Raw genomic sequence first — 13,928 nt, forward strand, 5'->3', positions numbered from 1 at the left:
GTGCATATAGCTAACCTTATTCTGTATCTATATTATATATGATAAAATGAATGGTCTATTTATATTTTTGTTTTTTCAGAATATAGTATACATGGATATGAACTCTGGAGATGCACGGAAAGAATCCATTGAGGGTTCAGATGCAATGTCGCTGCAAGGGGCCAGAAATTCATAACATAATTATGTCGAAGAGGTTATATCTCATAATAAACCAAAAAAGGATGCTAATTTACATGTTATCCCACAAGGTATTTTTTAATATTATTATCAACAATTTTTTGTGATATTGCCTTTTGTATTCAACTAATTTGGCTTTTATTGTTTACTAAGCTGGCTCACTTTTTTATGAATTTCATAGACTATGTTTGTACCCCTAAAGATATTACAGTCATCGAATCAATCAACTCTGCCCCTAAGAATACCCAGTTTGTGGACATTGGAGATGCCTTGTTAGCAACTGACGATTTGGAATGCCTTATTAAAAATGACATGTTCTTACATGACGGTGTAAGACCAATTACACAAACTTTATAATTAATTGATTATATATAATATCATAATTTGTAAATATAATCTATATATTGTTTGCAGGTGATAAATGCTTACATATATTGCATGCTTGCTCACGAGCATTTACAAGACAGGCGGGTGAAAAGGTACACATTATTAGCACGTTTGTATCGGGCCAGATAAAAGAAGACGGGGAAAGAGATATAGACCCATCAAAATATCGTCGCATCGTGCGTCATGTTAATACTTATCTACAACAATATATGGTTAGTTTTTGTCTCGTAATCCATGCATATAATTATGAATTGTTTTTATTTAGTTCATATGTTTAATGATTTATTAATAACTATATCTAATTGTGACTATGACTTGTATCTTATTTATACCAGTTATTTATTCCGATTAACATGCCGGGCTACCATTGGTATCTAGCAGTTGCCAATGCCAAAAAACGAGAGATCCAAGTATTGGACTCACTTGGTGAGAATGTCAAACGCATGACCTTGCTACTACGGTAACTATCTATTTCTTTTCTCATCTTAACATTTATTTCGTTTGACTTCATCCCTAGCATTTCTTATATATATATATATATATATATATATATATATATATATATATATATATATATATATATATAAGTTACTAGGGCTTGAGAAATGGCTGAAACTTGCAGAGCATAGTCCGGAGTTTATTAGAGGTCATAAGTGGCCTGATCTCAATGTTACAAAATGGACTGTTGTAGAGCAAATTCAGGACGCAATACAAACCGATGGGTAAGCACTTGTTACAATGGTTTGTTTTTAGATTCATTTGTGTGATATTCTAAAGCATTATTTTATAATATTATAGTGTATCATGTGGATTGTTTATGCTAAATTATATGGAATACTGAACATCACATGGACTGTCAGACCAGTTCACGTAGGTATTTCAGTTTTATACATTATCTCATAATTTTTTATCAAAATATTTTATAAATTGTTTTCATATTTTTTTTGTAGGAGGATATGAAACATTTTTGACAAAAATTAGCAATTATTTTGCTCGATTCAGAACTTAATAAGCTAAAAGGTTGTCCCATGTACCATCAACCTGTCAACGAAGAAACTTTAGCTAATTCTGATCTTGAGATCCTGGATAATCCATCTGACGTGGTCGAAGACAAACGTCCTGCCCCAATCACTATCATTTCCACGGACCAACGTGAAATACTTGTCGGCCTCTGCAACTACATCATGTCGATCAATGATGCTGGGTGTTTGGAGTAAGTATCATGTATCAATATTTAATGTGCAGATGTATATTATTGTTCTTCTTACCATCCAAATTACAGGAAGGTATGGGTCCGGAGCTCCACACCCGATCCAATGAGTTTAAGTCTTAAGAAACTTCAGTGCATACTTAACATGGAGCAGCCCATGGACAATGATTGCTTCAACACCGCCGTGCTTATGCTGGCATGTGACAAGGGAGTATTGTTCACAGACCCTCCTATACACTACATGGATCTACGATTTTGTGTAAGTTATCGTAACTCTTCATTCTAGGTGCCATTAGTATCAACATGTTGAAACAATATTTCTTCTTTTACTTAGTCCATGCTGCTAGAGTCAACACGAGGTCAGAAGTTTTGTGAGAAGGAAACTATCCAGACGTTGGCAACATTATTTGATAGCTGGCCTAGGATGGAGACCGACATCTCATCTTGCAATAAGGTAAATAAAATATTTTGTCCATTGTTATCATGCTTTGTTTTTGTTTCTAATAGATCCACTTGTAGATTTATCTTCCCTATGAATCTATCGGCCGATACATTTTGTACGTCATCGACAAAGAGGCACGTCGTCTATATATTATGGATCCTATTCAATCATCACAATCGTCAGAGGATAAAAACTTGAGGCATTCACTGAAATTAAAAAGTTTTTCAAGGGATTTCAAAGAAGCACTCGAAATAAAACTGCCTGGGTGGAATTCCGATATATCTAAATAGCATCGTTTATTTCCGGCCGGTGTTCCAACGAGTATAGACGGGTAATGAATTCATAACAAGAATATTTACTTTTGTTATCATTATATTATTTATATTATTAATTGAAAGTTTTCCAGGAATGCGTCTGGCTATTTTGTTTTTCATTTTATGCTCTGGTGGAACGGTAAAAAATTGGTCAAGCCGTTTGCGCGGTGAGTATTGTGGGTTACATGTTTTAATACTTTCGGCGTGAAATTTTCATACTAACTACATTTATTTTTTCTGCAGGATGGGTATGAATTGAGGAAGCATTTTTTATTATACTTGCTAAATCATCATGGGAATGAAGCTAGAGGAAACTTTCCTGATATTGTGAAAGAATTTCTTAAGTGCATCATCTAGATATTAATATTTTTGTAATAGATGTTAAGTTGTAACATCACTCAGTTTGTTATATTGCAATAATGGACTTCAGTTTGTGTTACATGTTAAAATCCACACATACAAACAATATGTAACTCTGGTAAACTATTTCAAGAGCCTGTGGCAACGCACGGGCACTCTACTAGTATTGCTAGTATCTAGAGACTAGAATGTGTTCATGTGATAATGAGAAGTATAATCATGCATGTGAGATGATTGAGGTGGTGTTTGGTTCTCTAGTCATAGGACTTTTTCTAGTCCCAACTAAAAAGTCCCTCCCTGTTTGTTTTCAGAGACTAAAAATCCCCTAGTCTCTTCTTAGAGGTTATTAAATGACCATGTTGCCCCTAGTATATAGAAAAATAACAATCAAACAACACCATGGGGTGGCGGGCCAATGGGTGCATGGAGGGGCATTGTTGGAAAAGTCCCAAAAAGACTCTCCTTGAGAGTCTTCTTCATTTAGTCCTAAATGCCTAGTTTAGTCCCTAAAAAGTCCCTCCCGTTTGGTAAAAAAGTCTTTAAGAGGGACTTTTTCTAGTCCCTACACAAAAAAGTCCATGAAAAAAACACCCCCTGAGTCCCACGTGAGGTATTGGCATTTTTTTAGAATAGATACAAGTACTCTGTTGATTCCCTTCAAAAAAGAGTATTTATACTACTAGAAATTTTGAGTTAGCTTTAGTTGTTGAAGAAAAACCTTGTGAAAATTATAGAAAGATAAAGATTTGAGTAGGCACAAAAATGTTACTGAAAGTGTCGATTGACAATGTTTATGACCCCGATTTTTCTGCTAGTAAAGAAAAGGCACCATAAATTGTAGTGGTACTGAGAATTTATTTGCAGCTGAAATAGTAGAAAAAAATGCGCATGTTTATGTGACTTTAGGGCCCTTCTGTGTTGCCTTGCCCCGGGCCCCCGAAATCTCAGAGCTGGCCCTGTACCCGGGCACCCGGGATGCTATGGCCAGCGGCCACCTGCCTACCCCCGGTTCAGACAATGAAGTGACCATCTCCGATCTCCAGCCTAGGTAATGCGAGAGCCGGGAATACTTTTCAGAGGACGATATGGCAGCGTTGTGTTGGGCCTTCACTTATTATTGAAGAAGCCAGACTGTGAACGGTACACATACATGTGATGCGTTGGAAACTCGGAATTATTGTAAAGCATAAATGACGAACCTTTGAAGTATATGGAATTGACTATTGATGAACCTGTCGAATAATGCACCGATTGTTGGAAATATGCCCTAGAGGCAATAATAAATTGATTATTATTATATTTCCTTGTTCATGATAATCGTTTATTATCCATGCTAGAATTGTATTGATAGGAAACTCAGATACATGTGTGGATACATAGACAACACCATGTCCCTAGTAAGCCTCTAGTTGACTAGCTCGTTAATCAATAGATGGTTACGGTTTCCTGACCATGGACATTGGATGTCGTTGATAACGGGATCACATCATTAGGAGAATGATGTGATGGACAAGACCCAATCCTAAGCCTAGCACAAGATCATGTAGTTCGTATGCTAAAGCTTTTCTAATGTCAAGTATCATTTCCTTAGACCATGAGATTGTGCAACTCCCGGATACCGTAGGAGTGCTTTGGGTGTGCCAAACGTCACAACGTAACTGGGTGGCTATAAAGGTACACTACGGGTATCTCTGAAAGTGTCTGTTGGGTTGGCACGAATCGAGATTGGGATTTTGTCACTCCGTGTAAACGGAGAGGTATCTCTGGGCCCACTCGGTAGGACATCATCATAATGTGCACAGTGTGACCAAGGGGTTGATCACGGGATGATGTGTTACGGAACGAGTAAAGAGACTTGCCGGTAACGAGATTGAACAAGGTATCGGTATACCGACGATCGAATCTCGGGCAAGTACCATACCGCTAGACAAAGGGAATTGTATACGGGATTGATTAAGTCCTTGACATCATGGTTCATCCGATGAGATCATTGTGAAACATGTGGGAGCCAACATGGGTATCCAGATCCTGCTGTTGGTTATTGACCGGAGAACATCTCGGTCATGACTACATGTCTCCCGAACCCGTAGGGTCTACACACTTAAGGTTCGATGACGCTAGGGTTATAAAGGAAGCTTGTATGTGGTTACCAAATGTTGTTCGGAGTCCCGGATGAGATCCCGGACGTCACGAGGAGTTCCGGAATGGTCCGGAGGTAAAGATTTATATATAGGAAGTCCTATTTCGGCCATCGGGACAAGTTTCGGGGTCATCGGTATTGTACCGGGACCACCGGAAGGGTCCCGGGGGCCCACCGGGTGGGGCCACCTGCCCCGGGGGCCACATGGGCTGTAGGGGGTGCGCCTTGGCCTACATGGGCCAAGGGCACCAGCCCCTAGAGGCCCATGCGCCAAGATATAGGAAAAAGGGGAGAGTCCTAAAGGGGGAAGGCACCTCCGAGGTGCCTTGGGGAGGATGGACTCCTCCCCCCCTCTTAGCCGCACCCCTTCCTTGGAGGAAGGGGCAAGGCTGCGCCTCCCCCCTCTCCCCTGCCCCTATATATAGTGGAGGGGAGGGAGGGCATCCATACCTGAGCCCTTGGCACCTCCCTCCCTCCCGTGACACCTCCTCCTCTCCCGTAGGTGCTTGGCGAAGCCCTGCAGGATTGCCACGCTCCTCCATCACCACCACGCCGTTGTGCTGCTGCTGGATGGAGTCTTCCTCAACCTCTCCCTCTCTCCTTGCTGGATCAAGGCGTGGGAGACATCGTCGAGCTGTACGTGTGTTGAACGCGGAGGTGCTGTCCGTTCGGCACTAGGATCATCGGTGATCTGAATCACGACGAGTACGACTCCATCAACCCCGTTCACTTGAACGCTTCCGCTTAGCGATCTACAAGGGTATGTAGATGCACTCTCTTTCTACTCGTTGCTGGTCTCTCCATAGATAGATCTTGGTGATTCGTAGGAATTTTTTTTTGAATTTCTGCTACGTTCCCCAACAGTGGCATCATGAGCTAGGTCTATTGCGTAGATTCTTTGCACGAGTAGAACACAAAGTAGTTGTGGGCGTCGATATTGTTCAATATGCTTGCCGTTACTAGTCTTATCTTGATTCGGCGGCATCGTGGGATGAAGCGGCCCGGACCAACCTTACACGTACGCTTACGTGAGACCGGTTCCACCGACAAACATGCACTAGTTGCATAAGGTGGCTGGCGGGTGTCTGTCTCTCCCACTTTAGTCGGATCGGATTCGATGAAAAGGGTCCTTATGAAGGGTAAATAGCAATTGGCATATCACGTTGTGGTTCATGCGTAGGTAAGAAACGTTCTTGCTAGAAACCCATAGCAGCCACGTAAAACATGCAAACAACAATTAGAGGACGTCTAACTTGTTTTTGCAGGGTATGCTATGTGATGTGATATGGCCAAAAAGGATGTGATGAATGATATATGTGATGTATGAGATTGATCATGTTCTTGTAATAGGAATCACGACTTGCATGTCGATGAGTATGACAACCGGCAGGAGCCATAGGAGTTGTCTTTATTTATGTGTGACCTGCGTGTCAACTTAAACGTCATGTAATTACTTTACTTTATTGCTAACCGTTAGCCATAGTAGTAGAAGTAATAGTTGGCGAGGCAACTTCATGAAGACACGATGATGGAGATCATGATGATGGAGATCATGGTGTCATGCCGGTGACGATGATGATCATGGAGCCCCGAAGATGGAGATCAAAAGGAGCAAAGTGATGATGGCCATATCATGTCACTATTTGATTGCATGTGATGTTTATCATGTTTATACATCTTATTTGCTTAGAACGACGGTAGTAAATAAGATGATCCCTTACAACAATTTCAAGAAGTGTTCTCCCCTAACTGTGCACCGTTGCGACAGTTCGTGTTTCGAAGCACCACGTGATGATCGGGTGTTAGATTCTAACGTTCACATACAACGGATGTAAGACAGATTTACACACGCGAAACACTTAGGGTTAACTTGACGAGCCTAGCATGTACAGACATGGCCTCGGAACACGGAGACCGAAAGGTCGAACATGAGTCGTATAGAAGATACGATCAACATGAAGATGTTCACCGATGATGACTAGTCCGTCTCACGTGATGATCGGACACGGCCTAGTTTGACTCGGATCATGTAATTACTTAGATGACTAAAGGGATGTCTATCTGAGTGGGAGTTCATAATATGAACTTAATTATCCTGAACATAGTCAAAAGGTTTTTGCAAATTATGTCGTAGCTCACGCTATAGTTCTACTGTTTAGATATGTTCCTAGAGAAAAATTAGTTGAAAGTTGATAGTAGCAATTATGCGGACTAGGTCCGTAAACTGAGGATTGTCCTCATTGCTTCATAGAAGGCTTATGTCCTTAATGCACCGCTCAGTATGCTGAACCTCGAACGTTGTCTGTGGTTGTTGCGAACATCTGACATACACGTTTTGATAACTACGTGATAGTTCAGTTAAACGGTTTAGAGTTGAGGCACAAAAGACGTTTTTGAAACATCGCGAAACATATGAGATGTTTTGAGGGCTGAAATTGGGATTTCAGGCTCGTGCCCATGTCAAGAGGTATAAGACCTCCGATGACTTTCTTAACCTGCAAACTAAGGAGAAAAGCTCAATTGTTGAGCTTGTGCTCAGATTGTCTGAGTACAACAATCATTTGAATCGAGTGGGAGTTGATCTTCCAGATAAGACAGTGATGGTTCTCCAAAGTCATTGCCACCAAGCTGTTAGAGCTTCGTGATGAACTATAACATATCAGGGATAGATATGATGATCCTTGAGGTATTCGCGATGTTTGACACCGCGAAACTAGAAATCAAGAAGGAGCATCAATTGTTGATGGTTGGTGAAACCACTAGTTTCAAGAAGGGCAAGGGCAAGAAGGGATACTTCATGAAACGGCAAATCAGCTGCTGCTCTAGTGAAGAAACCCAAGGTAAAACCCAAACCCGAGACTAAGTGCTTCTGTAATAAGGGGAACAACCACTAGAGCAGAATTACCCTAGATACTTGGTAGATAAGAAGGCTGGCAAGGTCGATAGAAGTATATTGGATATACATTGTGTTAATGTGTACTTTGCTAGTACTCCTAGTAGCACCAGGGTATTAGATACTGGTTCGGTTGCTAAGTGTTAGTAACTCGAAACAAAAGGCTACGGAATAAACGGAGACTAGCTAAAGGTGAGCTGACGATATGTGTTGGAAGTTTTTCCAAGCTTGATATGATCAAGCATCGCACGCTCCCTCTACCAAAGAGATTGGTGTTAAACCTAAATAATTGTTATTTGGTGTTTGCGTTGAGCATAGACATGATTGGATTACGTCTATCGCAATACGGCTATTCATTTAAGGAGAATAATGGTTACTCTGTTTATTTGAATAATACCTTCAATGGTCTTACACCTAAAATGAATGGTTTATTAAATCTCGATCGTAGTGATACACATGTTCATGCCAAAAGATAGTAATGATAGTACCACCTACTTGTGGCACTGCCACGTAAGTCATATCGGTATAAAACGCATGAAGAAGCTCCATATTGATGGATCTTTGGGCTCACTCGTTTTTGAAAAGTTTGAGACATGCGAACCATGTCTATTGGTGTATATGCATGAAGAAACTCCATGCAAATGGACCGTTTTGACTCACTTGATTTTGAATCACTTGGGACATGCAAATCATACCACATGGGCAAGATGACTGAAAAGCCTCGTTTTCAGTAAGATGGAACAAGATAGCAACTTGTTGGAAGTAACACATTTTGATGTGTGCAGTCGAATGAGTGCTGAGGCATGCAGTGAATATCATTATGTTCTTACTTCACAGATAATTCGAGTAAATGTTGAGTATATTTACTTGATGAAACACAAGTCTGAATTATTGAATGGTTCAAGTAATTTCAGAGTGAAGTAGCAGATCATTGTGACAAGAGGATAAAATGTCTATGATATGATCATAGAGATGAATATCTGAATCATGAGTTTGGCACAGAATTAAGACATTGTGGAAATTGTTTCACAACTGATACAGCCTAGAACACCATAGTGTGATGGTGTGTCCAAACGTCATAGTTGCACCCTATTGGATATGGTGCATACCATGATGTCTCTTATCGAGTTACCACTATCGTTCATGGGTTAGGCATTAGAGACAACCACATTCACTTTAAATAGGGCACCACATAATTTCGTTGAGACGACACCGTATGAACTATGGTTTGGAGAAATCTAAGTTGCCGTTTCTTGAAAGTTTGGGGCTGCGACGCTTATGTGAAAAGGTTTCAGGTTGATAAGCTCGAACCCAAAGCAGATAAAATGCATCTTCATAGGACACCCAAAAACAGTTGAGTATACCTCCTAATTCAGATCCGAAAGCAATAGGGATTGTTTCTTGAATCGGGTCCTTTTTCGAGGAAAGGTTTCTCTCGAAAAGTTGAGTGGGAGGATGGTGGAGACTTGATGAGGTTATTGAACCGTCACTTCAACAAGTGTGTAGCAGGGCACAGGAAGTTGTTCCTGTGGCACGTACACCAACTGAAGTGGAAGCTTATGATAGTGATCATGAAACTTCGGATCGAGTCACTACCAAACCTCGTGGGATGACAAGGATGCGTACTACTTCAGAGTGGTACGTAATCCTGTCTTGGAAGTCATGTTGCTAGACAACAATGAACCTACGAGCTATGGAGAAGCGATGGTGGGCCCGGATTCCGATAAATGGCTCAAGGCCATAAAACCCGAGAGAGGATCCATGTATGAAAACAAAGTGTAGACTTTGGGAGAACTACTTGATGGTCGTAAGGCTGTTAGGTACATATGGATTTTGAAAGGAAGACAGACAATGATGGTAAGTGTCACCATTGAGAAAGCTCGACTTGTCGTTAAGATGTTTTTCGACAAGTTCAAGGAGTTGACTACGATGAGACTTTCTCACTCGTAGCGATGCTAAGAGTCTGTTGGAATTATATTAGCAATTACTGCATTATTTATGAAATCTTGCAGATAGGATGTCAAAACATTGTTTCCTCGACGATTCTTGAGGAAAGGTTGTATGTGATACAACCGGAAGGTTTTGTCTATCCTGAAATATGCTAATAAGTATGCAAAGCTCCAGCAATCCTTCTGAGGACTGGAGTGAGCATCTCGGAGTTGGAATGTATGCTTTGATGATGATCAAAGATTTTAGGTGTATACAAAGTTTATGAGAAACTTGTATTTCCAAAGAAGTGAGTGGGAGCACTATAGAATTTTTGATGAGTATATGTTGTTGACATATTAATGATCAGAAATGACGTAGAATTTCTGGAAAGCATATAGGGTTATTTGGAAAGTGTTTTCAATGGAAAACCTGGATTAAGCTACTTGAACATTGAGCATCAAGATCTATAAGGATAGATCAAAACGCTTAATAGTACTTTCAAATGAGCACATGCCTTGACGTGATCTTGAAGGTGTTCAAGATGGATCAGTCAAAGAAGGAGTTCTTGCCTGAGTTGTAAGGTATGAAGTTAAGACTTAAAGCTCGACCATGGCAGAATAGAGAGAAAGGAACGAAGGTCGTCCCCTATGCTTAAGACATAGGCTCTACAGTATGCTATGCTGTGTACCGCACCTGAAGTGTGCTTTACCATGAGTCAGTCAAGGGGTACAAGAGTGATCCAAGAATGGATCACAGGACAGCGGTCAAAGTTATCCTTAGTAACTAGTGGACTAAGGGATTTTCTCAATTATGGAGGTGGTAAAAGAGTCCGTCGTAAAGGGTTACGTTGATGCAAGCTTAACACCTATCCGGATAGCTCTGAGTAGAGATACCGGATACGTATAATGGAGCAACAATTTAGAATAGCTCCAAGTAGAACAGTTATTTGGAATAGCTCCAAATAGAACGTGGTAGCTGCATCTAGGAGATGACATAGAGATTTGTAAAGCACACACGGATCTGAAAGGTTCAGACCCGTTGACTATAACCTCTCTCACAAGCATAACATGATCAAACCCAGAACTCATCGAGTGTTAATCACATGGTAAATGTGAACTAGATTATTGACTCTAGTAAACTCTTTGGGTGTTAGTCACATGGGGATGTGACCTTGAGTGTTAATCACATATCGATGTGAAATAGATTATTGACTCTAGTGCAAGTGGGAGACTGTTGGAAATATGCCCTAGAGGCAATAATAAATTGATTATTATTATATTTCCTTGTTCATGATAATCGTTTATTATCCATGCTAGAATTGTATTGATAGGAAACTCAGATACATGTGTGGATACATAGACAACACCATGTCCCTAGTAAGCCTCTAGTTGACTAGCTCGTTAATCAATAGATGGTTACGGTTTCCTGACCATGGACATTGGATGTCGTTGATAACAGGATCACATCATTAGGAGAATGATGTGATGGACAAGACCCAATCCTAAGCCTAGCACAAGATCATGTAGTTCGTATGCTAAAGCTTTTCTAATGTCAAGTATCATTTCCTTAGACCATGAGATTGTGCAACTCCCGGATACTGTAGGAGTGCTTTGGGTGTGCCAAACGTCACAACGTAACTGGGTGGCTATAAAGGTACACTACGGGTATCTCTGAAAGTGTCTGTTGGGTTGGCACGAATCGAGATTGGGATTTTGTCACTCCGTGTAAACGGAGAGGTATCTCTGGGCCCACTCGGTAGGACATCATCATAATGTGCACAATGTGACCAAGGGGTTGATCACGGGATGATGTGTTACGGAACGAGTAAAGAGACTTGCCGGTAACGAGATTGAACAAGGTATCGGTATACCGACGATCGAATCTCGGGCAAGTAAAATACCGCTAGACAAAGGGAATTGTATACGGGATCGATTGAGTCCTTGACATCGTGGTTCATCCGATGAGATCATAGTGGAACATGTGGGAGCCAACATGGGTATCCAGATCCCGCTGTTGGTTATTGACCGGAGAACATCTCGGTCATGTCTGCATGTCTCCCGAACCCGTAGGGTCTACACACTTAAGGTTCGATGACGCTAGGGTTATAAAGGAAGCTTGTATGTGGTTACCGAATGTTGTTCGGAGTCCCGGATGAGATCCCGGACGTCACGAGGAGTTCCGGAATGGTCCGGAGGTAAAGATTTATATATAGGAAGTCCTGTTTCGGCCATCGGGACAAGTTTCGGGGTCATCGGTATTGTACCGGGACCACCGGAAGGGTCCCGGGGGCCCACCGGGTGGGGCCACCTGCCCCGGGGGGCCACATGGGCTGTAGGGGGTGCGCCTTGGCCTACATGGGCCAAGGGCACCAGCCCCTAGAGGCCCATGCGCCAAGATATAGGAAAAAGGGGAGAGTCCTAAAGGGGGAAGGCACCTCCGAGGTGCCTTGGGGAGGATGGACTCCTTCCCCCCTCTTAGCCGCACCCCTTTCTTGGAGGAAGGGGCAAGGCTGCGCCTCCCCCCTCTCCCCTGCCCCTATATATAGTGGAGGGGAGGGAGGGCATCCATACCTGAGCCCTTGGCGCCTCCCTCCCTCCCGTGACACCTCCTCCTCTCCCGTAGGTGCTTGGCGAAGCCCTGCAGGATTGCCACGCTCCTCCATCACCACCACGCCGTTGTGCTGCTGCTGGATGGAGTCTTCCTCAACCTCTCCCTCTCTCCTTGCTGGATCAAGGCGTGGGAGACATCGTCGAGCTGTACGTGTGTTGAACGCGGAGGTGCCATCCGTTCGGCACTAGGATCATCGGTGATCTGAATCACGACGAGTACGACTCCATCAACCCCGTTCACTTGAACGCTTCCGCTTAGCGATCTACAAGGGTATGTAGATGCACTCTCCTTCCCCTCGTTGCTAGTCTCTCCATAGATAGATCTTGGTGACACGTAGGAAAATTTTGAATTTCTGCTACGTTCCCCAACACCGATTCCATTTCAAGCCAGCTCATAAACATTCGCTTGAAGAGTAACATCATGACGCACCAACTGGATTTTGAAGACCCAGGGCATTGGTTCCACTATACCTTTCAACATTGAACAACAAAATCAACCGCCTGCTGCGGAGATGCCTTCGGAGGAGGAGCTTGAGCATGCAGCTGAGGGGGTGGGAGACACATCCACGTTACCCGCAGTGGCACTGGACATGGTTCGGGCTCTCGCAGCAGTGAATGTTCCGGTGACTACAGGAGGTGTTAAGTCTAAGGATGGTACGTTTGATAAAGGGCCGGAGAAAGCGTAGGGCGAAAAGCTCTCTAAATGTGCAATTAAAAAGAAAAAGTTGCCCTATTATAGATGTGGTGAACCGGGGCATTTTGTGGCAGAGTGTACGAATGAGCTTTGTGATTACTGCCTCCGTTCCCAGCATGTGACCGGGGAATGCCCTCTCCTTTCCGGTCCTAAGCCTGGCATTAACATCTTTGGGGTCTACTGTAAGGAGTTGATGTTCTTTGAGACACCGGAGGTGGATCCTCTACCACAGATGATTGAGAGTTCCTTCCTGGAAGTTATCAGAGTTACTAATGGACAGTTGACCGAGGCTCAGATCGTCAGACAGCTACGTGAGCTAGTGCCGGGTAATTATCAGTGGCACCTGGAGCAGTTAGAAGGTTGGTCTTATAAGGTTGACTTTCCCACTAAAGAGGATCAGTTGCATGTTCTTAAGTGGGGTTTATGCAGAGTTACGAGCACAAACACTGTTATCGCTTTCGACGAGCGGAAGCAGGAGGATCCTGAGGGTACACCTTTGGAGAAGGTGTGGGTTCGTTTTTATGGTGCCACCTAAATATGTCAAACATTTTCTGATTGCTTGGAGTTTGGGTGGTTTGATTGGTAAGAAAGAAAAGGTGGACATGCCATTCACTCGCGCACAAAATGCTGCGAGGCTTTTGGTCAGTGTTCTGAGTGTTGAGCATATACCAGATGTAGTCAGATGGACACATGCTGGAGTCACTTATGTCTTAGAGCTTGAGATTGAGGATACTGCAGTTTCCGAGGATGGAGATGGGACACAAGACATGTAT

At 42.5% G+C, this 13,928-nt stretch overlaps 1 protein-coding gene across 1 annotated transcript in view; it reads left to right on the forward strand.

Annotated features, from left to right (window-relative positions):
- Nucleotides 1-3,942, forward strand: part of LOC119272560 (cysteine-rich receptor-like protein kinase 4) — a 58,947-nt gene extending 55,005 nt beyond the window's left edge. The window contains exon 6 of the mRNA XM_037554027.1: nt 3,866-3,942. Coding sequence (XP_037409924.1) covers nt 3,866-3,942 — 77 coding nt within the window. The remainder of the gene's footprint in view (nt 1-3,865) is intronic.
- The last annotated feature ends 9,986 nt before the right edge of the window (nt 3,943-13,928 follow it).

The sequence above is a fragment of the Triticum dicoccoides genome, chromosome 3A, assembly GCF_002162155.2.
Source record: "Triticum dicoccoides isolate Atlit2015 ecotype Zavitan chromosome 3A, WEW_v2.0, whole genome shotgun sequence".
Lineage (NCBI taxonomy): Eukaryota > Viridiplantae > Streptophyta > Magnoliopsida > Poales > Poaceae > Triticum > Triticum dicoccoides.